Source organism: Kogia breviceps, chromosome 19 (genome assembly GCF_026419965.1).
Source record: "Kogia breviceps isolate mKogBre1 chromosome 19, mKogBre1 haplotype 1, whole genome shotgun sequence".
Classification (NCBI taxonomy): domain Eukaryota; kingdom Metazoa; phylum Chordata; class Mammalia; order Artiodactyla; family Physeteridae; genus Kogia; species Kogia breviceps.
Genome location: NC_081328.1, coordinates 38690888 through 38715999, shown reverse-complemented (window position 1 = coordinate 38715999; position 25112 = coordinate 38690888). Strand labels below are relative to the sequence as shown.

The following is a 25112-nucleotide window of genomic DNA, read 5'->3' as shown; positions in this document are numbered from 1 at the left end:
GCTGTGTGCACCCAGGTGCTGCAGGTGCCGTTTCATCCTCACAGGGATCCTGCAGGAGGTATGGGTCCACTTGGAAAGGACCAGTCCTTGGCCCGAAGGCCAGAGCTGGGAGCTCGAGCTGGGGTTGCAGTGTTTCCGACAGAGCCAGCCTTCTCTTCTGCATCACGCTGCCTCCACGCAGACTTAGTTCAGGCTGTCCTGTTAGGCTTGGGGGGGGGGGGGGCGGTTATCATCTGAGGCTGTCACCTCTTTCGACCCAGAGGTGCTCTCTGTGCTTTGGGACCAGGGAGTATCAGTCACTGGCGACCATGGGGAGCAGCTCCGTCTCTCAGGGGATCTTGGGCAAGAGCTCGGTGCTTGTGGGGGCAGTTTGGGGTGTGAATCCAGTCATTTTCTCTCCCAGGCACCCCCCCACCCCACCCCCTTGGATGGCTTGGGTCATCTCTGTTGCACTGGCCAGAGTCCAGCCAGGAAGGTGAGGGCAGATGGCCTGATTAGTGGCTGAAGCAACTCCTCCCTTAAGACACCAGAGGTTTGAACTCAATTACCTTTCTTTCTGGCAGGAGGGAGAAGCACCAGGCAGGTGGTAACAGCTGGCGGCCAGGAGCAGGGAGAGGTGGGAACATCGTGGTATTAGAAATGATCTATGTGAAAGGGGAATCTGACCTGTGTGGTTTAATTTAACCCTTGAGGGCTTCCCTGGTGGTGCAGTGGTTGAGAGTCCGCCTGCCGACGCGGGGGACACGGGTTCGTGCCCCGGTCTAGGAGGATCCCACGTGTGTCACGGAGCGGCTGGGCCCGTGAGCCGTGGCCGCTGGGCCTGTGCGTCCGGAGCCTGTGCTCCGCAGCGGAAGAGGCCACGATGGTGAGAGGCCCGCGTAGCCCCCACAAAAAAAAAACAAAACCAAACAAACAAATAATAATAATTTAACCCTTGAGCTTTGCATGTTGTGTTTGAGTTCAGGGAACTTGTTTTTCCATTCAGCTGGGACCCTTAGGAGATCAGGATCATGTCTCCAGGCCTCCCCTGCAGGCCACTCTCTGTGGACACTTCCCCGCCAGCCTCCCTCCATGGTGAGGGCCCCAGCTGGGCCTCAGGGAGGCAGGAGGCTGAGACCTAGGGACACAGGGTCTTGAGCTGAAGGGCCATGGAGATGGCCTGCTTTGCTCCCCTTCCTCCCAACACTTGGGTCTAAGCTTCCCGCCCCCAACCAAGAAAGACCACATCCCGAGGACTTTGTTTTCGGATGTGTTTTATTTGGCACAAAGGAGAAGGGGGTCTGACACCAGTTTAGCCTTTTGAGTGTGCAGAGCTCTGCCCAGCCCCCTCTCACCCCTCAATAATGAGCCCCTTTTCCACATTTATCTCAGCCCCAAACCAAGGATTTCATAGCCCTAAGATCCATCCAAGTAGGTTTCCTCATACCACCCCCCTTCATTTTTCTCTTGTTCTTTGGTCCCTAGAGAAGGCAGCCTTCTTTAGGAATAAAAGGTGACACAAAGCCCAGCCCTGAAGTGCAGCACCCTAGGGGCTCTTCAGCCACCGCTGGACGGCAGCAAGGGGACACGAGACAGGTGAAGGGAACCGGACAGGTAAGGTAGGGCTGCCCCCCTGGAACCGTCCCCTTCCCTAGGAGCCAGCCAGAGCCGAGGGAGGAAAGCTGGGGGTTCACGTTCCTGGGGAGCTGCCAGAACAGAGGAATGGGGGCTGTGGGCAGGTGGGGGGTGGGGGGCGGGTTGAGGATGGTGAGGAAAGGTACAAGTAAAGGGGAAGTTTGGGGAAATAAGGAAATGATGAGCTTGGCCTTGCTCAGTGTCTGGTGACACGGAGGGGAGGTCTGAGCAAGGGGCCAGCAATGACCCCAGCCAACCCCCAAACTCCACCAATCCCCAGATTGGCTCTGCAATTCCAAAACTTTTAAGGAAGGGGTTTGGGGCTGGGAGAGAAAAACCGAATAGAGATCTGTGCTGTGGATTTTACTCTCGGGCAGTGGGAAAACCAGAGTTGTCCCCTCTGACCACTTTCTAGAAACTTTCAGACCTCATTCCAGTAGAGGGGAGGGTGACTGTTGGGAAGTCAGCCCCACTGCCCACTGTCCCCCTAGACGTGGACCTTTGCATTTGGGCCCAGGCCTCCGCCCTTCAGAGCTCCTCGTGGACCCGCTCCTGGTCCTCGTCCGATTTCAGCTTGAGTTCCTCAGCAGTGATGTTGCCATCCTGGTTGCGATCCTGATTCTGGAACATGTCTCCTATGGTTTTCTCAGGGTCCTGGCCAGGCAGGAGGCGTCCTTTGCCCTCACTGACTTGAGCCTTGATGAAGGTGGAGAACTGCGGCAAGGAGAGCCAAGGGGAGGGGGAGAGAGCGTCCTGCCTGAGCAGCTGTGCTCACCTTGGGACGGGCCCCACGGTGAGGTCTTCCAGTGAGGACTGAGGAGAGGAGCTGGTGCTGCGCCCAGGGTCAGGCAGCCATGGGGGAATGGGCTGCAATGTGCCAGAGGCAAAGGCGGGGATGAGGGGCTTAAGGCACACTGACCCGCAGAGGGGCGGGAACACGGGTGCAGACAGGATGGTGGACACACACTCGTTAGATGCCACCGTGCAAGGTGGCTCCTGCCAGGTGACAGCGTGGGAGGGATTACTAGAAGGAGCGAACTCCTCACCCACCTCCTCCGGGGGGACCTCGCCATCCTTGTTGAGGTCCATGTCTTCAAACAGGTTGGCAGGAGGGTCTTCGTGCCACACAAACAGGTAGCCTGTGGGCAGTCCATCCTCCCGGGACACCAGCTCCACCTCAAACAGGAGCACGGCACTTCCAGGAACCCCCCGGGCTGGAGGGAGGAGAGGAGGAGAGAGGGAAGGGTCTGGGCCCGGCTTCACTGCCTGCCCAGTGCACTCCCAGCCTACAGGCCTCAGCTCCTGCCTTGGGGGCTGGAGAGTGGGGCATGGAAGGGGAAACATCGGAAAGGCTTCACTCACTCCTGCCAGCAGCCATCCAGGCTCCAGGTGGCAGGGCAGAGGGGAGGAGGAAAGCCATCAGGCCAGTCTCTGCTCACCTCCGTTCTCTCCATGTGCCAGGTGTGGGGGGACCACAAGCTGCCGCCTCTCTCCCACACACATGCCCTGCAGGCCCGTGTCCAGGCCTTCGATCACCTTGTGGGCGCCCAGAGTCGCCTCCTGAGGGGCCCCATAGTCATGGCTGGGGGGAGAGCAGATTCCCGGCTCAGCGCTCATCCTGGTCCCTGGCAGGCCCAGCTCCCGAGTCACCCCTGGTGCCGCCCCACAGGGCAGGGTGCAGGGGCCCAGCAGTGCAGAGATAGGGTCAATCCCCTTATCTCATAACTGCCCCGCAGTGTGGCCGGGGGCTCATCTCTCCCTGCTCATTTCCCTCCACTGAGGGGAACTAGCAGCTCCCCTACTGCTTACCTCACCCTCCCTCTGCCTGTGGAGTTAAGAATTTCAGCTTAGATGGGAACTTAGGGAGGGAGGAAGAGTCAGGGGTGCTGCTAGGAGGACTCCCCACGCCCGGGCCCACCCACCTGCCCAGCCCTGGCCCTGCCCCGGACCCACGAGGAGAAGAGCCTGGTGCCATCCAGCAGAGAGCAGTTGTAGTGGTAGCGAACAAAGTCCCCAAGCTTGGCCGTCTCGTTGCAGGTCTCCAGGGGCCGGGACAGTGTCTTGATTTCCACTGGATCTGCAGGGTTGTGGAAGTCGATGATGTGGACGTCGAAGATGAGCACAGCAGAGCCAGGGATCTTGTCTCCTGGGGCCAGAATGGGGGCGTGGATCAGCTGGAGTCTAGGAGGGGATGCTCTAGGTCTCCATGGAGGCCCCAGACCTTCCCCATCCTGGGGTTTTAAACAAGGATGGGATGGGATGTTTGTCCACATAGTCAACTCTTGTAATATACTCTGGTGGTGAGGAAGCAGGGGAGGGGAGGGGCACACCGGCTGGAAAGCCTGTTCCATGTGTATCTTGCAACCTCCCAACAACTCACCCTAATGATCCGTGTGATTAGTTCCATTTTACAGGTGAGCACACAAAGGCTTCCAGCAAAGCTGGGACTCAAATCCAGGTCTCTGCTTCCCAGGGCTACGCTGTTTCTGTTCTTCCATAACTACCCTCCTCCCCAAGCTCAGCCGGAATCCGCCCCCTTCACCCCCGCCCATCAGGGGGAAGGTCAGGAGGAACTGAGGTGTTGGCTTGGGGAACAGGGAGCATGCCTACCAGTCCCATTCTCTCCGTAGGCGAGGTGGGGCGGGATGGTGATTCTCCGGCGCTCCCCCATGCACGAGCCCTGCAGCCCCTGGTCCATCCCTGGGACCACGTAGCCCTGCCCCACATAGGTATTGTAGGTGTGGTTTTGGGAGTAGCTGCAATACAAGGTGGGGAGGCAGCCAAGGGAGTCACAGCTGCCCTGCCCTTCCCGCAGCACAGAGCCGCCCCCAGCCCCCACCGTCGTCCTCAGGAACCCCCAGACCTGGAGTCAAAGAGGGTGCCATCCATCAGGGAGCCATTGTAGTGGTAACGCATGAAGTCCCCAGCCACGGCTCTCCGGACGCAGCCAGGTGGCAGCTCCAGTGTCTCCAGCTGGACCGTGTCCTTTGGGTTGTGGACGTCAATCAGTAGGACATGGAAGACCAGGGAGGCCTGAGGGGGGATCACAGTCCCTGGGGAAGGGATAGGCTTGAACCATACACGTGGAGAGCAAAGCAGGGCTTCTTCTCCACCCAGGAAGGCCTATGTGAGCACCGTGCAAAAAGGTGCTAACCCTGCTTTCCAGAGCCTTTGACGCCCATCAGCAGCCCTGGTTCTTCTCCTGTGAGGCCTGAGCTGAGCTCTCCCCAGGGCCACCACCAGCCCATATGAGCCTTTGTGTGAATCAGAATAAAGCACCTTTGTTTTTGTTTTTTTTTTCTGGCTGTGCTTCGAGGCTTGCGGAATCTTAGTTCCCCAACCAGGGATTGAACCCAGACCCCAGCAGTGATAGTGCCGAGTCCTAACCACCCAAGCACCCCTCCTTAGTGAGGTGATCACCAAGGGCTAGATTTCATCACTACCTGCCTCCCTGGCCGGGTGTCCTTGTGCAGTACTCAACCTGAACAACTGTATGTGGCAGCCCACTTGTAGAGAATCCCCAAGTCCCTGCTTGCCCTCACCATAGCCTTTCTCGCCATAGGCCAGGAATGGAGGGATGATGATCTTCCTTCTCTCTCCAGGACACATGCCCAGCAGCCCCTGGTCCATGCCCTTGATCAGCCAGCCAGAGCCCACGTAGGTGTCATAAGTGCCACCTCTACTGTAGCTGCAGAGAATGAGGTAGGGGTGAGGCTGCTGTTGGTGGGAGAGGCAGGAAGGCCCCCGACTCCCCGCTGCATGCCACAGTCCCTGGCGCCCCAGGGCTCCTTCCAGCCCTTACCTGGTGTCGAAGGCAGTGCCATCCAGCAGCGTGCCGTTGTAGTGGTAGCGGACAAAGTCGCTGTCCTGGACCATGCGGGGGCAGTGGGGTGGGCGCAGCAAGGTGCTCACCTGCACAGTGTCCTCCTTGTTCCACACATCCAGCAGGACCACATCGAAGTAGAGGGTGGCATCCGGGGGAATAAGCCCCGCTGTGTTTGGTGCAGCCCCCAGAGTGGGGGGTGGAGTGGAGGTCTGAGCATCCTGCTTGGCCTCCCCCTCCACCACCCTTAGTTCCCCTTCTCCCAGGTCAAGCTAGGATCCTACCCAGGGCCCTATTATTGCCCTTCCTCCCGCCCCAGGGGCAGGAGACGGAAAAGTCTAGTCCCAGACCTGCCGCACTATTCATTCTGCGCATGCAGTGTGACCTTGGAAAGCCGCTCTCCCTCTCTGAGCTTCAGTTTTCTGGCCCTGGGCCCTTGCTTCTGCCTCCTGGTCTCCTCCACCCCCATGCCTGGGCCCCAGCTCTCCTCACCGACGCCGATGCTGCCATAGCCAAGGTGAGGAGGCACGATGAGGCGTCGCCGCTCGTTGACGCACATGCCCATGAGGCCTCGGTCCATGCCGGTGATGAGGCGCCCCACGCCCACCACGATGGCCACCAAGGTGTGGCGGTCATAGCTGGGGAATGAGGGGACAGATGGGATACAGTGACCTCTGCCCATGGTGACATACATGCACAGGTGCACACGAGTGCGTACACACACACACCCCTCCCCCTCCCTACACAAAGGTGTAGATCCACAGGCTCCTCAACTCTTCAAGCCTCCCTCCTAGGTGGGCCATGACTCCCACCTCAATAGGATGGGCTGTTACAAAAGGAAGTCTTCCAGGAGGCCAGGGGCTTTTAATCTGCCCTGGGATGGGGGGATGGTGCCAGCAGTCCTGTCTGCTGCTGCTATCTGCTGACAGAAAAGGAGTGGGAAGTGCAGACCCAGGGTGGGGGGTGTGGGGAGACCAGTTATCCAGCACTTAAGTGATAAGGGTGACGAAATGCTTGGCATTTTGCATTCATTATCTTTTAAAAAATATTTATTTGGCTGCACCGCATCTTTAACTGTGGCACTTGGGATCTTCGTTGCGGCACATGGGCTCTTAGTGGTGGCATGCGGAATCTAGTCCCCTGACCAGGGATCGAACCCGGGGCCCCTGCATTGGGAGCGTGGAGCCTTAACTGTTGGACCACCAGGGAAGTCCCTGCATTCATTATCTTATTTAATTCTCTCCCCTGTGAGGTGGGCATTATTATTATTATTTGCCATACCATGCAGCTTGTGAGATCTTAGTTCCCCCACCAGGGATCAAAGCTGGGCGGGCCAAGCCGGGCCATAGCAGTGAAAGCGCCAAGTCCTAACCACTGGACCACCAGGGAATTCCCAAAATGGGCATTATTGATTTCATTTTTCTTACAAGAAAAATTGAGACTTGAGAGACCAAATGACTTGCCCAAGGTCACCCAGCTAATGTTTGGTCTGTTGAATTCCAAAGCCCATGGTTGGGCCACTGCACCATCAATTCACAGAAGAAAGGAAGGGGAAGCAGAGCTGGCTGGGGATAGGGATTGGTTTACAATTTTGAAAAAGCCTACTCTAAAATTGCCATGGCTTTTACTTGTTTTTAGTTACAGTTTTAATTTTAAATGTTCAGAAGTTAAGGAAAGATGGGAGATTATTATTTTGATGGAAGGTGTCATGGGTTGTGAAAGTTTTCCAAGCTCAGCATTGCTTGGATACAACCTGGATCCAAGAGTCCCCATCAGACTCCCCGATAGGGAGGTCATTCCCCAACTCCCAACCCCTCCTCCACTCCTTGATGGCCACAGGCTCACAGCTGTACTCCTGGCTACTGCCTATGCCTCATTTTGCCCACTGAGCTGGTTGTATGGCCTGCTTCCTCCACAGTGCCGTTGTGAGAGCCCAAGCATGGCAAGAAGCTTCTACCAGTTAAACACTACCAAAGTTCGCCCCAGAGTCAAGGCTAATGTGTACTGAACCCGCTTGCAGACTGTAAGGTACTGTGTGAAGTTCACTTTCATTCATCATCCTGAGTCCTAACATCAGCCTTAGGAAGTAGGGATGCAGTTTTTCAGACTGTTTTTTAATCTCCTTTTTTTCAGATGAGGAAAGTAAAACTTAAAGAGGCAAAACTCCTTGTCCATGATCACAGCCTGGGTTTGAATCCAGAGTCTTGGTCTCAGAAGTTCGTGTTCTCACCCAATAAACTGCCTGCCTCCAAAGCCACTAATTTCTATAGGCCGAGTTGTGCGTTCGACCTGGACTCAAGGTTTAACTGAGGCTGGCCTGGCGTACAGCCCTGCCTCCACCAAGAAAAATGGACTTGCCAGAGCAGACGGAAAGTCTGGACACAGACCAGGAACCCATCTCTCAAACCCCAAGGCTGGCAAGATGGGCGGCAGCACTGACCTGGTCGAGCTAAGATGGAGGGAGATGAGGGTGCGGGATCGCGGGGAGAGGGAGGCATGAAAACCCTAGGAGGAGCCCAGGGTGGCATGTGTGACATGTAGGCAGACAGGGTCCCTACACCAAGCTATGCCCTGCACCCCCTGATCCATCCTGCCGTCTTAGAGTGCCCACCTGCTTTACTCCCCACTGGCTGCTAAAACCCCCCCTCCCCCTCCCCCCAAAGCTCTACTTACTTCTTCTCTAAACACAAAGGCACTGAAACCTGTGGCTGGAACCAGAAAGGGAGTCAGGGTGGATGGAAAGGTAGAGGGTGCTGGGCTGAGACCACTGGAGGATTCACAAGCAGCAGGGACCATGCCCTTCCCCCCCAACTCTGTGGACCAGAAAACCCCCCTCTATGTCTTTAAATAAAACGCTGGTAGGTAACTAGAGCAGTTCACCTTGATTCTCAAGCACTGAGACAGAGGGAGTTTGTGTGAAAGAAACGGGTCTTCTGCGAGGCGAAGGTTTGAGATTGAGGGCAGGGATGTCTGGGGAGATGGACGTCTAGGAGTCCCCCCACCCAGGGTGCTGTGTTTGAGGTTAGGGGATCACGGTGTGGGTAGGGAGCGTGCAGGCACAGCTTAAAAGCAGCAACGAGGGAACCCCAGGACTGAGAGAGCTTGGTCCCGGGCTCCGGGAAGGGGAATGGTGAGTCTGGGGGCACCCAAGCCATTACCTCGAGTCAAACTTCTTGCCGTCCTCGAAAGTACCGTTGTAGTGGTAGCGCACAAAATCCCCCATCTGCACTTCCCGGGGACAGGCCCTGGGGATGTGGTACCTCTCGATGACCACATCTTCCAGGGGGCTCCCAGCCGGGCTGGCGCGGCCCAGCCCCCTCCCCACGGCCTGAAGCAGCAGCAGCAGCAGCAGCGACTGCAACAGGGGGAGCCGGAGGACGGTGTGGCTGGGGCGCCCGGCGCGGAACATGATGGAGCTGGGTCAGCCGGCAGTGAGGGCGAGCGAGAGAGCCGCCGCCGCCGCCAGACTCCTTCCCCCGCGTCCTCCCAGAGCTGGCTCCCCCTCTTCCTGTCGTCCATCCTCACCCCCGCCCCGGCTGGTCCACGTGGAATGGGGGCTGGGGAGGCTGAGCTGGCGGGGGCGGGGGGGAAGGGGTGTGGAATAGGAGGAGGAGGGCCAGGCTGATAGCGTTAAAGTACAAGCAAAGAACCACTAAGCCCTCCAGATTTTCCGCCACCCCCACCCTGGGGCTGAGAGACCTGGGAGGGGTAGGGAAGTTCCGGAAAGTTGGGAAAGTCGGAGCCGACTTAAAAAAAAAAAAGTTCAGAGTCTCTTTACTGGAGCCCCCCGGGTCCTAAAGCCGGACTGAGGCATCCCGTGTTTCTTTGGCTGGCAACCCCTAATTTAGGTCTCTCCAGATGGCCGGTGAGGTTCCAGAATCGGAGCGGTATCTCAGTGCTCCCTCCCACCCCTTCTGCCCCAGGGCTGCTTTGTTCTGCAAAAGCTGGACTGCCAGAGGACTTTCTGACGTGGGGCTGGAGATCGAGTGGGAGGTGGTGAGAGTGGAGGATGTGCAGGGTAAAACCGGGGGTGTGCCTCCCCGTCGCAGGCTGGGGGGACACTTGGAGGAACCTCTTCGGGGCTGGGAGTGGGGAGCAAGCAGCAGGACCGCTCTGATGGAAGGAAGATCGGGCTCCAGGGCTTGGGTAAAGTACAGTGAGGTGGCACTTCCCTCAATTTCTCTATATTAAGGTCTGGTGTGTGTGTGGGGGGACTGTCTTTGTGTGGGAGGGGCTTTCTGGGCTGCGCATCCCTGCGGGAATTGTTCCTCCACCCTCTCACCATAGAGTGGAGACACAGCCCTCGGCCCCTCGGGGGATCTGACTCAAGCCACGACCCCGCCTCGCTGCCCCCGGTACCAGGCGCTAAGACCCAGCGGGCGCGCCGGCCAGTCCCGGGCCCCTGAGCCCGCCAGCCTGCCCGGCAGCTGGGCCGGGACGGCAGCTCGCGGAGGGGAGAGACAAGCGGCGCGGAGGGAGCTATGGATCGGGCGGTGTGGGGGCTGCTGTGGCTGCTGCTGGGCAGCGCCAGGGCTCAGTACGAGAAGTACAGCTTCCGGGGCTTCCCGCCCGAGGACCTGATGCCCCTGGCCGCGGCGTACGGGCACGCGCTGGAGCAGTACGAGGGCGAGAGCTGGCGCGAGAGCGCGCGCTATCTCGAGGCCGCGCTGCGGCTGCACCGGCTGCTGCGGGACAGCGAGGCCTTCTGCCACGCCAACTGCAGCGGCCCCGCGCCGCCCGCCGCCGCGACCCCCGGGCCCGCGCCCCCCGGCCCCGACGGCGGCCGCGGCGACGAGTGGGCCCGCGAGCTGCGGCTCTTCGGCCACGTCCTGGAGCGCGCCGCCTGCTTGCGGCGCTGCAAGCGTTCGCTGCCCGCCTTCCAGGTGCCCTACCCGCCGCGCCAGCTGCTGCGCGACTTCCAGAGACGCCTGCCCTACCAGTACCTGCACTACGCGCAGTTCAAGGTGCGCGCCCAGGCGGCGGCCCCTCCCAGTCGGGTCGGGGGGAGCGCGGCTCCTCGCGTGTGCTTGGGGCTGCGGGCTCTGGCCCTGCTGACCGGCCCTGTCCCCACGCCGCAGGCGAACCGGCTGGAGAAAGCGGTGGCCGCGGCCTACACATTCCTTCAGAGGAACCCGAAGCACGAGCTCACCGCCAAGTATCTCAACTACTATCGCGGGCTGCTGGACGCCGCCGACGAACCCCTCACGGACTTGGAGGCCCAGCCCTATGAGGTGGGGTGCCGGAGTAGGGCCAGCCCTGACGCAATTCCCTGAGCCCCCCCATAGGGCCCGTGGGGGAGGGGAGGTGCGGGAGTCCCCTTGACCCCTGTGCCGCGTCCCCTCCCCCTAGGCCGTGTTCCTCCGGGCTGTGAAGCTCTACAACAGCGGAGATTTCCGTAGCAGCACCGAGGACATGGAGCGGGCCCTGGCCGAGTACATGGCCGTCTTTGCCCGGTGTCTGGCTGGCTGCGAGGGGGCCCACGAGCAGGTGGACTTCAAGGACTTCTATCCAGCCATAGCAGGTATCCACCCCGGTGGGCATCCCTTTCATCCGCAGGGCCCTGCTTCCCAGAACTCCTAAGGCACCTTAACACAAATATTCATTCCATACACATTTATGGAGCACCTACTAAGTGCTTGGGAGGTGGACAGGCATAAGGTGTTATCCCGACCCTCAGACCCTTCAGTCGGCGTTGGCTGAGAGGGGCCAACAGAACACCTGCCACTGGGCGCAGAGGGCTGCCGCGGGCAGTGTCCAAGGTGCTGGGCATCGGTGCAGAGAGGAGGTGACATCCCAAAAGGGTCTGGGGAGGTTGGGTTCACGGGCCTTCCAGGCAGAGGGCAACGCAGGTGCAAAGTTGCTGAGGTGGGAAACGACCCAGCAGGTGTGTGCAGAAAGCAGTTTGTGGCCAGAAATCACACCTAGTCTGGGGATCCCTAAGGGCGGAGTCCCTCAGCAGGGGCAGAAGGGACTGTCCTGAGCTTCTCTCTTTGGGCTTCAGTCCCACCTCCAGGCCTCACCTGTCAACCTCCCAGTGTGCCCTGGCTTCCTCTGGCTTTGGGGCGGTGGGTGAGCTGTGGGGGTGATAAGTCAGCCCAGGCCACTGTAGGCTTCCGCAGCATCCCTTGTCCCTCGACTGTCTCATGGGACCAGCAGGCAGAGCTGGGACTGGAAGTCATCGGCCGTCATCCCCATCAGCGGGATGGAGCTGTTCAGTACACCAGCTCCTCACCGCTGCCACCCCTACCCCCAGATCTCTTTGCAGAATCCCTGCAGTGCAAGGTGGACTGTGAGGCCAACTTGACCCCCAATGTGGGTGGCTACTTCGTGGAGAAGTTCGTGGCCACCATGTATCACTACCTGCAGTTTGCCTACTACAAGTGTGAGCCTCCTGGTGGGCTTGGGGTGGGGGAGAGCACTGCACTGGGAGTGAAGCCGAGACAGAATTGAGGACCCTTTGGTGATGGGAGGGAAGGCTGGGGGTGGTGAGGCAGGTGAGAAGCTTGTGGCGGGGAACAGAGAGCAGCCTCAGGGGAGAATGCCAGGGCCTCTTGGGTAAATGACTAGATAGTCAACAACTGCACAGCACTTGATAGTTTACAAAGCCCTGCCACATCTGTTTATCTCACTTGATCCTCTCACAAGCAACCTGTAGCTGGCGTTACTGGACCCATTTTTCAGATGAGGAAACCGAGGCTCACAGAGGGTAAGGGGCCATTAGTTACATGGCTAATAAAAAGTAGCACCAGGACTTAAGACTCTCCTCACTTAAGGGGGATTCTGGCATCAGCTGGGGCTAAGATGGTCAATCTCCAGGGTTTCTGCAATGCAGAGGTGCCAAGATTCAGACAGGCTGGAGTTGGAGAGGAGGAGCTGAAGACCAAGGGCCAAGAGACCCTTTGTGTTGTAGTTGGCAAACAGGTTGAGGGCTGGGCCACCAGCTTCTGATTCCCCGGTGCCATCATTCTCCAGCTGTGTGAGCTCAAGCAGTTTACCTGACCTCTCTGTGTCTCAAATTTCTTATCTGTAAAATGGGGATGACAGTAACAGTGAGGCTTAAATGAGTTACATGCGGCATAGGGTAAGTGCCCAATACATTCTAGCTTGTATTATTATTGGGTGGGGTGAGGAGCCCAACAGGTATTCTGGGAGGCAGCTGGGGAACCAGGGGCACTGGACTTAATTGGGAGATAGGGGTGGGTTAGTTGAGGGTTATCCCTGAAGGTGGGGAAGTGCCAGGGCCACTACTCACTCCTGTCCTGCCTGCAGTGAACGACGTGCGCCAGGCCGCCCGCAGTGCCGCCAGCTACATGCTCTTTGACCCCGAAGACAATGTCATGCAGCAAAACCTGGTGTATTATCGCTTCCACAGGGCCCGCTGGGGCCTGGAGGAGGAGGACTTCCAGCCGAGGGAGGTGGGCATTGCCGAGGCATTCTCAGGATATGTGATTTGATTTAAAAAAAAAAAAAAAAAAAAAAAGAAAACTGGCTTCCTCCAAAGGCAGGGTGAGAAAGAGAAAGAATTTGGGGGCTTCCCTGGTGGCGCAGTGGTTGAGAGTCCGCCTGCTGATGCAGGGGACACGGGTTCGTGCCCCGGTCCGGGAAGATCCCACATGCCGCAGAGCGGCTGGGCCCGTGAGCCATGGCCTCTGAGCCTGCGCGTCCGGAGCCTGTGCTCCGCAACGGGAGAGGCCACAGCAGTGAGAGGCCTGCGTACGGCAAAAAAAAGAGAATGTGGGTTGTAGTTGGAGTTCTAGGTTCAAACCCACCAGCTGTATGGTCCTGGGAACACTACTGGCCTTTTCTGAATCTGTTGCCTCATCTGCAAAAGGGGGGTGGAACAGCCTGCGTCTTCAACACAGTGCCTGGCAGGTGGAAGGTAAAAAATATCTGTCCCTCCCTGCTCCCTTCCCCTCTCTCACCATGCTCACTGCTGGCCTTTGCCCTTCTTCCCCAGGGACCCCATAACCTGGACCAACTGAGGAGTCTAGGGCAAGACTGGCAAATATGGGGCACGTGGTGCCACTCCCCACTTCCTTGTCAGTGGCAGACATTGCGAATCGATTTAGGCACTCTTTCTCACTGAGCCCTCAGAATCCTTCTTAACCCGGCACTTCAAGCAGCTGTGATTTTTCGATCATGTGAACCGATACCTGTTCCCTGCTCCTCGAGCTATAAAAGGGCCAGAGGGCCCAGATCCTAGGAGCTCTGGCTCCTCCACCATCTGGCAGCAGGTCCTGGCTCACCTCACTTTCCTTCCCTCCTCCCAGGAGGCCATGCTCTACCACAACCAGACAGCTGAGCTTCGGGAGCTGCTGGAGTTTGCGCACATGTACCTGCAGTCAGATGACGAGGTAAGTGGCCCCTTGCCCTTCTGGCTTGGGTGGTGATGGACACCCCTTGATCCTCGTCCTGGGGCCGCTGTGCCAAATCTCAGCCTCAGCTTGTGGCAGTCAGCCATTGTGAAGCAGAGAGATTTTCACCTGTCCCTTGTTTACACCTGCCCTCCTCTCCCCACTCCGTGTTCTCACACCCCCCTTCTCTACATGTCTGAATCTCACTTCTCCTGGTCCCAGCTCTGGTGGCGCCTCCTCCAGAAGCCCTTGCTGTACATCCTGGCTCTGTCTTCTGGACTTGCAGTGCCTACTCTGACCGTCTGTGCCTCCCTGGACCGGAGTTATTTACAGCCCTCGTCTCTCTCACCCCGCCCCTTTCTCCAGCCAGTCTCCTAGAGGACTGGGCTCCAGGACAGGGACCAGGTTATTCCCAGCTCTCCCACAGCATCTGGCACAGAGCTGGCCATCAGAAACTGAGCTTGAACGAACCAGTGAGTGAATGTATGAACACAGGATGCCAAGAAGGAAGGACCACAGTGTGTTGTTACATTGATTCTAAGTGAGGGTTTGAGAGCCTGAATTCTCTGAGGTGTTGCTGCCCTGTGCTTATTTATCCATCCCCTCCATTATTCATGCACCCATGCCCCGCCTCATCAAACAGGGGGCCAGCTCTGCACAGTGAGCCCCCAGGCTTTGGTGCTTACCAGACTTGGCTCCACCATTTCCCAGTTGGATAGCCTCCAGGCAAGTGTTAGGTAACCCTCTAACTTCTGTTTCTTCGTTCATGGAATGGAGAGAATAATGGCCATCTTACACTGTTGTGAGAATTCAGTGAGATCTAGTATGTAAATCACTTAGTGTAGAGCTGGCACATAGTAAGTGCTAAGGGGGTGGTAGCCATTTTGATTAGTGTTATTTGTTGCTTGCTGTTTGCCAGACACCGTGCTTGGGGCTGTGGTAAATTGATGAAAGGCACAGTCCCTCGCCCAGTCAGTTCACCGTTAGTTCAGTGCAATGAGAGAAGTCAGCACGGGGCACTGGATGAGGCCTCCAGACCCAGCCAGGGTCATCAGCAAGGGCCGCATCCCGGAGCTGATGCCTGGTGTTGGAGGGATAAACAAAAGCTATCCAAGCACAGGGCAGTAAAGGTGTTCCTGGCCGGGAAGCAGCATGAGCAGACAGTATTCATGGACTAGCCGTGTTGCCTGTGTATTTATGCTTAAAAGGTGGGCTGTGGAGAGGAAGAAGGTTACACCAACCCTGAAGCTCTGCTGGTAGAGCCCCATGCATCAGTTCATTGACGGGGCAGTCTGGGAACAGGACTTAGGGAGAAACCCTCCAGTCACTCCTGTGTGAGGTCTTGAGTGTGACTGGGAAGGAGGGGTTTGGGACCGAGATGGGATGGGAGGGCCCCTTGGCCAGGAAGGGAGCCGATCTGGCTTTGTGCCTGCTGTGACCTGGTTTATCCTCCCATCCTGGGGCTGCTCTAGATGGAGCTGAAGGAGACAGAACCGCCCGTGGAGCCTGCGGAGCCCCCGTCTGATGCCGAGTTTGAAGGGGAGGGCGACTACGAGGAGAGCATCTATGCTGACTGGTGGCAGGAGCCAGATGCCAAGGGTGACGAGGCTGAGGCCGGTCAGCGACTTGAGTCCTGGTGGCCGGGCAGGGATGCAGCCTGGGCTGGACGTTAGGGACAGGAGGATCCAAGCACTGGGCTGCAGAGGCTGTGGAGTAGCTGTGCTGGATGCTGGCACCCCTCTTCTGGGGGCTTCTGACCTGTTAGCAACCCCAGTCCCACCTGGTAGAGGGGTGGGGGTGACATCCTTCCTGGAGCAGGGACCAGCTGAGACCTGTTCCTGGGGACCCTCACTCCTGCCTGCACCACCTCCCCAAGGACAGCACCCAGAAACCTGTTGGGGATGGGAAGCTAACCCCAATGCTCTCTCCTTTCATTTTTCAGAGCCGGAGCCTGAACTAGCATAAGAAGAGGGCCCCCGGCACCCCTCAAGAGCTTTGGGAATCCCGGGCCCAGTGGCACCACCCCCACCAGCCTGGGCAGCAACAACAACTATTTATTAAACATGTAAATGGACATAGCTGACCAGGCCCCATCCTGTCCCAACTGTGAGCACTGCTCCCCAGACCCCTCTTGCCTCCTCTCTGGGTCTCTGGACCACCGGATGATGGTGCTGCAGCTGCTGACAGCCTGCCCTCCTCCCAGTGTCCTCCCCACCCAGCGGGGCAGTCTCCTGGAGGAGAAGATGCTAGCTCTTCCTAGTTGGGCTCTCAGCCTGAATTGCAGACACAGCAGAGGGGCAGCTGGCATCACGAAGAGCACTGGACCAGTAGTCCAGCGGTTCCTGGCACACTGGCAATTGGTGCTCAATAAACATTTCTTGTTGAATGAATCACAGCATCGGGGTCCAGACTCCTCTGGGCAGAGTGGTGAGGGTGCAGGTCCTTCCCTCCCTCCCTCTGCACCCATCTCCCCTCATCAGTAAATGTGGAGACAGGTGAGGGGCCACAGTTTGGCCTCTGTGGACCCTGGGTGTTGGCGACCACGAGGAGCATCAGCCTGCCATTGCAATCTGCCACTAGGGGGCGTGAGGATGTAGTTCTGCCTGAGTCCCGGCAAGATGGTGGTTTCAGATTTCTAAGGTGGTATGTCCTGTATTTTCCTAGTTCAGCATCGCTTCCCTCAGGGAATGTGGGGAGGGGGCCGAGGACACTTCCGGTTTTTACTTTGCAAGCGTTTACTGAGTCAGAGCAAGCGTGCCCTGCGCTGCTCTCTGCCCATTCTCCCATTCGTTCCACAGCAGGGAACAGGCCCTCTTAGTGGCCAGAGGAACCCTAGGGATACGGCTTGATAATATGAGACTTTGTGGTGGCAGTGGGACTGCCAGACCGTCTTGCCCAATCTTGCATTGGCAATGGGGGGCAGAGAATTTGGAGGTCGCCATCACCACCCACCCTGTGATTCCCCCCCATCTTCATGTTCCAGAGCAGGGAAGTAGGGGCAAAAGGGGTCTCTCTGGGTACGGACACCGGGCTAGGGCCAGCCAGGTGACAGTTCTGGCCCACTGCCCACATTTCTGTTCTCCCAGAGGCAGGGTGGTGGAGGACCTTTCTCTTACTGGAAGGTGGAGCAGAAGCTGGTAAGCCCAGTTCTCATCGTCCACACCCCTGCCCAGATGTGCCAACTGACGTGGCCTGGGCCCTGCCCATCGCTGTGCCCAGGAGGACTCCCTGCCCCACCCCATGCCCTTCCCCTGGGCTTTTGGTGAAGATGAAAGGAAGGACTGAGTCGGAGTGTGGGGCACGGGCGGGGTCAAAGCTGGCGGCGCCGGTGACCTCACTCCTCCCTCCCGTAGGTGGGTCTGCAGTGGTAGCATCTCCAATAGAGCTCCCAGGTACCAGGGCGGCGGCCCTGCCCCACCCCACCCCTCTCAAGCTGCAGTGTTGTCCACCGAGGCCCCGCCCCCTGTTTCTGGGAAGGGCTGCCCTCCGGAGGGTGGGGAGTGGGGACGTGCTACAGCATGCCTGCGTGAGTAGGAGCTCTGGAATCTGGACCGCTGGGTTTGAATCTGAAAGCGCCTGTGTGCGGAAGCGAGAAGGCCTGTGTGCTTGTGTGTTGGTGTGGATGTGAGCGAGTGCCTGCATGCACGTGTCTGAGAATGTCCGTGGCAGCGTCGTGGGCGACAAAGCGGGTTTGCGCATGCGTCCCTGAGGGTGCGCGCATTCGTGACCCTAACCCTAGAATATGTGATTGTACTCAACGCTTATCTATTGGGCACCTACTATGAGCCGGGTACGCCGCAGGTGCTGGGCATACAATAGTGGGCAAAGCAAGCCAAGCACCCCCTGCCTTCCTGGAGTCTGCATTCCAGCGGGGAGACAGGCAATAAACAATAAATGTTATAATGAATGAGTTAATCTGGCTGTTACATAAGTGCATCGGAAAAATAGAGCGAGGTGAGAGGATCGGGAGAACAGGGTGGGAATGGGGGTACGGTTTAAGAAGTGTGTTGATGTGTGTGTCCTAGTGTGCATCTGAGGGTGGCATCTGAGGGTGAGGGTGTGTGTGTGTGTGTGTGTGTGTGTGTGTGTGTGTGTGTCCTGCGAACAGAAGGCCGACCCTCTCTAGGTACTCACCCGCATCCCGGCGTTAGCCCAGGCCCTCCCCTTCCAGTGGGCCTTACTCAGCTTCTCCATCCCTGGCAGCCACCAGCCACTCCCACCTCTCTCTGATGCCAGCGTCTCCCCATTGCCCGGCCAGCTCCCCAAACCGGTGAGACCGAGTTCTGGCGAGTCCCAGCGTGGGCCCTCTGGGGCCCTCCAGCCCATTCTCCCAAGCCCACCCAGCCCAGACGCCATCACCTCCTCCACGTCTCTGTCTCACACGGTCCTCTCCTTACCCGGCTCCCAGCTACCCACCCAGTACCTCAGCAGCCCTACCGTCTATAGCAAAATGGCTAGAAGGTTAGAGACAGCCAAAAGGGCACTGGGGATGATGACGTCACACAATAGGGCCAGACTCAGATGTCACAGAGGTGTCCTAGACCCAGAAAGACCCTGTCCCAAGCAAAGCATCACTGCTACAATGTATTGAATACCTACTGTGTGCTGGGCACTTGGCAGGTTCTTTACAGTCTTCAAAACAGTCTTCCAGTTCCTGGACTTCCCTGGCAGTCCAGTGGTTAAGAATCCTTGCTTCCACTGCAGGGGGCAAGGGTTCGATCCCTGGTCTGGGAACTAAGGTCCCGCATGCCATGCGGCCAAAACAAACAAAAAACAAAAAACAGTCTTGCAACATAGATATCAGTTCCCTTCTGCCACAGGTGAGGCTGAGGAATGAGAAGCAAACTGTCCAAGGTTCCTCAAGGTGGGGGGTGCCTGAGCTGGGTTTGAAACATTTCTTCCTAAATCCATGATGCTCAGAGAAGGGAGAGAGCAGAGAACACCCTACTCTCCTCTCTCTGGTCCCCAGAGCTGGCTTTTTCCCTTTATGCTGTCAACTGGGGCTGAGGAGAGGAAGGTGAGGACCAGATGTGGAGACAAAGCCCACACATTGCCACACCTCACCGAGGGAGGCAGAGAGTTCCAGAAGGGAGAGAGGGAAGGAGGAAGGGTAGGGAGGAAGGGAGGAAAGCAGGAAGGGGAGGAAGAGCAGGCAGTCAAGCCTCACTCTCAGGCCTGATTTCATAGCCCAGTCCCACTTCCTGCTGTTGGCTCCCTGGGATTGGACCAGATGTCAGAGGGCCTGGGGACAGACTCGCTGGGGTCATTTAGACCAGCCTCTTCTTGACTCCTGAGAGGTGATGGCCAGGGGAGGCAGGAGAGGGAGGGTCCTATGGGATCCCCCCAAATTCTTGTAAATTCCAATGGAAGAAATTCCCCGCTTAGGTTTGGGAACTAGTTCTTGAAGTCTCACCCTAGTGTTCTCCTCCTCAGGGAGAGTAGGGTCCCCCTGACCCCCTCCTGTGTCAGAAGGCTGTGTCCAGTTGGCATTGGGGCCAACCTCATAAGCTTACTGGGGGAGCCCTGGCAGTCGCAGGGCCCAAGCCCTATGCAGCTTCCCCACTCAGGGGCCTTCATCCAGGCCTCCTCTTGCAGCTTCTCTCCAAGGATGGCTCCAGCAGATGGCCCCAATTTCATGGATGGGGAAACTGAGGCCCAGAGAGACTAGATTGGGCTTCCAGGGCTGCATGATAAAACTCCAAGATGACTTGGGGATTAGATGGGAGTATGCTGAGTGCTGGGGCTGCCCACTGGAGCCAGCCCCAGCCCAAACTGGGGACACATCACCCCATAATCACCACCTGCCTGGGTGCCATCTGGCACCGGGGTACCTGGATAGCATCTCTTCTGACCCCCCAAAAGCCCTTGGGGTGGGAGCACCTTTCATGCCCATAACTCAGGTGGAGAAACTGAGGTAAAAGGAGGACATGGCTGCTTGTTTACCCCCCTCCCCTGCCCCATATACTTGATCCTCTGAATCTGTTAAGGTATGTCCCTTGGTAAAGAAGAGGCCAAAAAAAAAAAAAAAGAAGAGGCCAAGAGAACTTGACATTTTCTATTTTGGGTCATCTTTTCAGCTTTCCTTGGACAAGAAGAGTGCTATGTTATGTTCCTGGAGCAAAGTAAGTGGTGGCCATTTGAGATTCTTTTCTTTTGAGCATTTGGCTAAATCCTGGTGGCTTTCCTGGAGGAGGAGGCTAGGAAGGAGTGAGGTTCAGACAGTCTAACTGGGGAGTCTGGCCTCTTTCCCTGGTCCTGGGTGGGTGTGGGGAGCAGGGGGTCTTTTTGAAGGTTTCGCAGCCATGAAGGAGATAACATAAATTTTTTGTTATCTCCAAGTGAGGTTATGCACACAGTTACAGAGACACAAGAATGAAGTCAGAAAATGCTTGTCATGTAACTTTAACCTTTAGCATAATTATTTTGATAACCCTTTTTTTTTTTTTTTTTTTTTTTTCTGGTAATACCTTGATATCCTCAAAAATGGAAATGTCCCTGGCCTTGGAGATCCTCCCCGACCCCCAACACATACTTTGGATGGAGCTGGCTTCATAGCCGGGTCCAGGCTTCACCCTCCCCCACTCTCCCTGCCCCTCCCCCTCACTACTTCCAGGTTCTCTGCTGGGGCCATAAATTATCCATGAGCTGTAAGTTGGCTGCTTCTTTAACTGCAGGCTGAAGTGCTGATGAAATATTCAAGGATCTCAACTCTCAGATTCCCTGGTGGCCGCATGATGGGACTAGGGAAGCTGGGATTAATGTACAAGGCTAGGGGCCTCCAAACCTTGGCCCTAGTTCCCACCGAGGTGGCGTCCAGGGCAGGGAGACCCGGAAGGCCAGTGCACGGGCGGAGGTGGGGGAAGGGTCTCTTTGCATAATCGATGGCAGTGGGTCTGTGTAGGGCCCTCGCCGGCTTAGAGGGTTTAGAGGAAGTGAGGGAAGGTACTGATTTAGTCCCTGAGGAGGGCCGGCCAGCCCCGGGCTGCCCCAGCCCTCCCCCAGCCCTGGCTCTCTAATCCGGAGGTTTGCCTGAAGTCACACCTCCAGCTGACTTCTCCCGAGGTCGGTTCTCATCTGCCCCCCTCCCCGCAACTGCCAGGAGTTTGCTTGTGTGACCTTGGGGAAGTTCCTCTCCTAGCTCCAAATTCAGTGTCCCCAAACATACAAGGAAGGGGGCTCTGATTCGAGTACTCCTCCCTCTTCCCAAGGATTCTCAACAGGTGGGGGAGAAACTCCTGCCGTGTGTGCATGTGCGCGCGCTGACACGCACGCACGCATGCGGGCCGGGGAGGGGTGGCCTATCGGTGGGAAGGGTTCCTGTCGGGGCAGGCGTCGCCCCTGGCTTGTTGGGGGAGGGAGGGGCGGGCAGGCAGGCTGGCAAGGCGGGTGGGGCCCCAGCTGTGTCAGCCTGTGAGTGGAGTCGCCCAGGCCAGGAACAGGAAGCCGGGTGACTCAAGCGGCAAGACCTCGTCCCCTCCCTTCCCCCAACCCACTCAGGACGGGGAGAAGGATGCTCAGAGACCCAGGGAGACCCAGCTCCAAAATAGAATCCTGATGCTTGGGGCTCTGCCTTTTGGGCTCCTGAAGCCCTGAAATCATACTTTGGGACGATTGTGGCAGGTGAGGGGGGAGGAGGGGGCCGCTGGGAGATGGACATTCTCTGGAGAGGTCCTGACCCTCCTACAGCCTTTCCGTCCACCACCACTGGCCCCTGGTATCTCGCCCAGGCCCGTGCTATTTCTGGCCTATCCTATCTCTGTTTTCTTGTCTCTCTGTTTTCCCTTTGACATTCCATCCCCGCCCACACACCTCGCCTTGAAGGGAAGTGTGCCTGGAGCTACCTCTGCTATTAAGAGCCCTCCCCAGGCCAGCTGGGCACACACCCACTGGGCCAGGCCGTGGGCAGCCTCTGGACTCGAGGTTCCTCCCCTTGGACAAAGGGGAGCAAAAATGGCAGGAGCACACCCACCCTCACCTCTGGGGCCTTGCACGGTCCTGCCCTGTTCCCACTCCTGGCGATGCTTGGGCCCACTCCAGCCAGAGCATTTGGGAGACTCTTCTGTAGCCAATGTCCTCTCCCCAGGCCTGAAGGGGTCACCCTGAGCAAGTCCCCTCACCCCAACGCCAGGGCCAGTGGACAGGGGCAGCAGTGCAAACGGAGTTGCACATACATAGATCTACATAACTTACAAGTCAAGCTAACTGTTCAAAGGTACACCTTATTACTAACAAGGACCTACTGTATAGCACAGGGAACTCTACTAATTTTGTGATAACCTATATGAGAAAATAATCTGAAGAAGAATGAAAATATGTATAGGTATAACTGAATCACATTACTGTACACCCGAAACTAACACAACATTGTGAATCAACTATAATCCAAAAAAAAAAATGGATACTTGAAAATGCTTAGAGAAAATGCTGGAAATATATACAACAAATTATGAACAGCGATTAATTAATTATGATGGGAATATAGCTGATTCTTTTTCATTTTTTATACTTAACATGTTTTGTAATAAGGAAGAGAAGAATAAATGTTCTTTTGTTCAAAAAAAAAAAAAAAAGATACACCTTGCCAAGTATACCTCCACCGTGACCTGAAAGCCAGGCTGGAATTCAGACTTCTGACTCCTCAGAACATGGAAGCCTGCAGAAAACTGCTCCCTGACCCCCAGCCCCTGGGCCATCTCCCCTCCCCTTCGCAGCCCTGGCTTCCCCCACACCACAAGGGGCCTCCAGCATGTGGGTGCAGGTACCCCAGCTTGCATGTCTCTGCTGTGTGCATCCCTTTCCCATAACTGCCCCTTGTCGCCCCTTGGCCTACTAAGCTCACACCATGCACGGTGCTGCTATCTGAACAGGAGAAAGAACCTGAGTAAGAGACCCACAGGCCCTAGAAGCAGGGTCAGTGCTGGGCACGTACCCGTAGTGTGATCTCCAAGGGCCACATTCATCCCCTTGGCTCTGTGTGGAGGGGTGTAACCCCAGAAGGACCAGAGCAGGGGCCTAGGTGTACAGATGGCTCTGCCCCTTTGCCTGGGACTTTGCCACCCGGGAATGACTTCCACTTGTCCGTGCTCCTTTCCCGCTGCTGTAATGCCAGGGGAGAGCTGCTGGGTGGTGGCAAGGGACCGTCATTAGCCTGAAGTTTAGCATCCTGTCTGTTTACCTGGGCTGCCTTTATGGAGGCGGCCAACACTAAGGCCAGGCAGAAGAGGAGGGAAGAAGGCCGTGTGTATTTGAGTGTACTGGGGAGAGAGTGCTGACACGGCTGGGGTTTGATTTGTGTGTCTAAATCTGCCTGTGAGTGTATATCCCTGAGGTGTGAGCATGGAAGGTTGTGTGTATGTGTATGTGTGTGTGTGTGTGTGTGTGTGTGTGTGTGCAGATCTAAATGTCTACTCGCTTCTGTCTGGGGAAGGGGCCTTCACAGAGAAAGGACTGATTGTGAACAGACAACAGAGACTCATGCACCTCCTTATATGGCCCAGAGGCCTCGTGGAGGTTGAGAAGAAGGGAGAGGAGCTGATGAGGGCAGCCAGTCACCTTTCTCCAGGGACACACCTCCCCATCCTCCACCGGCTCCCCTCATTAGATGGGCCCCTCTTTGCCAGTAACTCCTGTCTCTGGGGTGACTTGGGAGGGGCCACTTGATGCCCTTTCCTTCTTTACTCTGAGGCCCCAGAAATCGGCAAGGTTGAATTAACTATATGTGTTCTTGGTGGCCCAAACACTCTGCTTCCACTGAGCTCTGGGCAAGAGAAATTAGTTTAAACTGCAGGGATATGAATTAGGGCTAGACACCAGAAGGAATTTACCAGTGTTAGAATAAGGAGACACGGGTATTCATATAAGGGAGGCTGGAGAATCTCCTTTCCTGGAGATTTGTCAAACAGAGAAATCCCTGCCTTTAAAGGCTTGGAGGCAGGGGACTGGGTAAGATGGTCTTGTGGCCTTTCCTTCAAGTTCAAGCTATGGAGGAGACTGTGGCCACAGGGACTCTCATCCCTATCCCTAGGCACTTCCTTGCCCCGTGAGACCAAATCCCCTATACGGAAAGCTGATTCTAGTAAACATCATTTTCTGATTCTTTTCTGTATCCTACAGATGAATCCTCAGTGCCTAGCAGGCAACAGTAGGTGCTTAATAAACATGTAGAAACTCCCTTGACGTGGGAGGTGCAGCTCTTAGCCCAGTCTTTCCTGCTGCTGTGGTGATGCCTCCACCCAGTCTCAAGCTGAGTTTTGGGGCCAGCTTGTTGCAGCATGTTCTAGGCTGACATGCAGGGAGAATTCTGGGGACACACACACAAACACACAGGCTTTATTCTGAAGCCTTATTTCTGTCTCTCCACCCCACCCAGGCTTCTCCACCCCTTTGCAGTCAAACAACCTACTGAAGTCAGGAGAAAGGAAGGGGTTAAGCCAGGCTTAGGTCTGGAAGTGTGTGTGTCTGTGTGTTGCCTTGTGTTGGGTGTGTGAAGTGGGCAGGGGAAGATGGGAGGTGGGAGAGGAAGGAAGAGAAACCCTGGAGGGGGCAGCAGTCTAGGATTGGGAGCTCTTTTCCTCCCAAGCTGGGGGCTGGCTGCTGCATGGCGTGGCAGGGTGGCAAGCAGGTGGGTGGGGCACGGGGAAGGTAGGGAGCAAGAAGCTGGGGAGTAGGGGAAACAGAGCACAGGGCAGTGGCCAGGGCATGTGGATGGTAACTGTCTGAGGATGTTGATGTCTCTCTGGCCGCTTCCAGGAAGACTGGGATGGCACAAGCCTCAGAAGTGAGACAGTTTTGCCATCATTCCTTTCTCTGGTGGAGAAAGTGGTCAAGGATGGGTGTACCTCTATCCAGCCCATCCTGAGGGCTAGCTTTGGGGATGTCAAGGTTTTTTGAGCAGGGGACCCTTTCCTGAATAATCACCCCTCCAACACCGACACACACAGAGTGGCTAAGATGACTTGTTTACACTTGGCCCTCTGGAAGCCCTTTGAGGGTTGGGGTCATTTTGATTTTCCGTGTCACCAGGGTCTAACCCAGGGTCTAGCATACAGTTGGTGCTCAATACTTGTGTGTTTTTTTTAAAAAATAAATTTATTTATTTTTGGCTGTGTTGGGTCTTCGTTGCTGCTCATGGGCTTTCTCTAGTTGCAGCGAGTGGGGGCTACGCTTCATTGTGGTGCGCGGGCTACTCATTGTGGTGCGCGGGCTACTCATTGTGGTGGCTTCTTTTGTTGCGGAGCATGGGCTCTAGGAGTGAGGGCTTCAGCAGTTGTGGCTCACGGGCTCTGGAGCGCAGGCTCAGTAGTTGTGGTGCACGGGCTTAG

General features: G+C 56.8%; 2 protein-coding genes across 6 annotated transcripts; one reads left to right on the top strand and one right to left on the bottom strand.

Annotated features, from left to right (window-relative positions):
- Positions 1-1236: 1236 nt before the first annotated feature.
- On the bottom strand, positions 1237-9123 carry FKBP10 (FKBP prolyl isomerase 10). The gene is made up of 10 exons (XM_059047148.2): positions 8596-9123; positions 5930-6075; positions 5417-5606; positions 5157-5302; positions 4478-4667; positions 4225-4370; positions 3568-3760; positions 3054-3196; positions 2665-2828; positions 1237-2328 (listed from the first exon to the last, which is right to left on the bottom strand). Exons 1-10 carry the CDS (start codon positions 8844-8846, stop codon positions 2143-2145), a joined length of 1755 nt encoding a protein of 584 aa, XP_058903131.1. The 5' UTR covers positions 8847-9123; the 3' UTR covers positions 1237-2142.
- A 117-nt stretch (positions 9124-9240) lies between these two features.
- Positions 9241-16181, top strand: P3H4 (prolyl 3-hydroxylase family member 4 (inactive)). Of its 5 annotated transcripts, XM_067021993.1 has the most exons (9): positions 9241-9583; positions 10321-10401; positions 10516-10668; positions 10787-10958; positions 11691-11819; positions 12707-12852; positions 13708-13791; positions 15264-15408; positions 15734-16181. In XM_067021993.1, the coding sequence occupies exons 1-9, from the start codon at positions 9296-9298 to the stop codon at positions 15754-15756; spliced, it is 1221 nt and encodes a 406-aa protein (XP_066878094.1). In that variant the 5' UTR covers positions 9241-9295; the 3' UTR covers positions 15757-16181. The 5 variants fall into 5 exon arrangements, with proteins under 5 accessions (XP_066878094.1, XP_058903277.1, XP_066878093.1 ...); XM_059047294.2 differs by lacking the exon at positions 9241-9583 and having other exon boundaries at positions 9827-10401; XM_067021992.1 differs by lacking the exon at positions 9241-9583 and having other exon boundaries at positions 9827-10401; positions 15264-15390; positions 15734-15841.
- The last annotated feature ends 8931 nt before the right edge of the window (positions 16182-25112 follow it).

What these genes read in the sequence shown, in the direction of transcription:
- FKBP10 (XM_059047148.2), bottom strand. Translation starts at nt 8,846, where the DNA reads ATGTTCCGCGCCGGGCGCCCCAGCCACACCGTCCTCCGGCTCCCCCTG. An exon ending in GGCACATGGAGAGAACGGAG is followed by an intron (nt 2,829 to 3,053) that starts GTGAGCAGAGAC and finishes TCCTCCCTCCAG; the next exon opens with CCCGGGGGGTTCCTGGAAGT. An exon ending in GCGAGGTCCCCCCGGAGGAG is followed by an intron (nt 2,329 to 2,664) that starts GTGGGTGAGGAG and finishes TCCTTGCCGCAG; the next exon opens with TTCTCCACCTTCATCAAGGC.
- P3H4 (XM_059047294.2), top strand. Translation starts at nt 9,919, where the DNA reads ATGGATCGGGCGGTGTGGGGGCTGCTGTGGCTGCTGCTGGGCAGCGCC. An exon ending in TGGAGGCCCAGCCCTATGAG is followed by an intron (nt 10,669 to 10,786) that starts GTGGGGTGCCGG and finishes CCCTCCCCCTAG; the next exon opens with GCCGTGTTCCTCCGGGCTGT. An exon ending in AGGACTTCCAGCCGAGGGAG is followed by an intron (nt 12,853 to 13,707) that starts GTGGGCATTGCC and finishes CCCTCCTCCCAG; the next exon opens with GAGGCCATGCTCTACCACAA.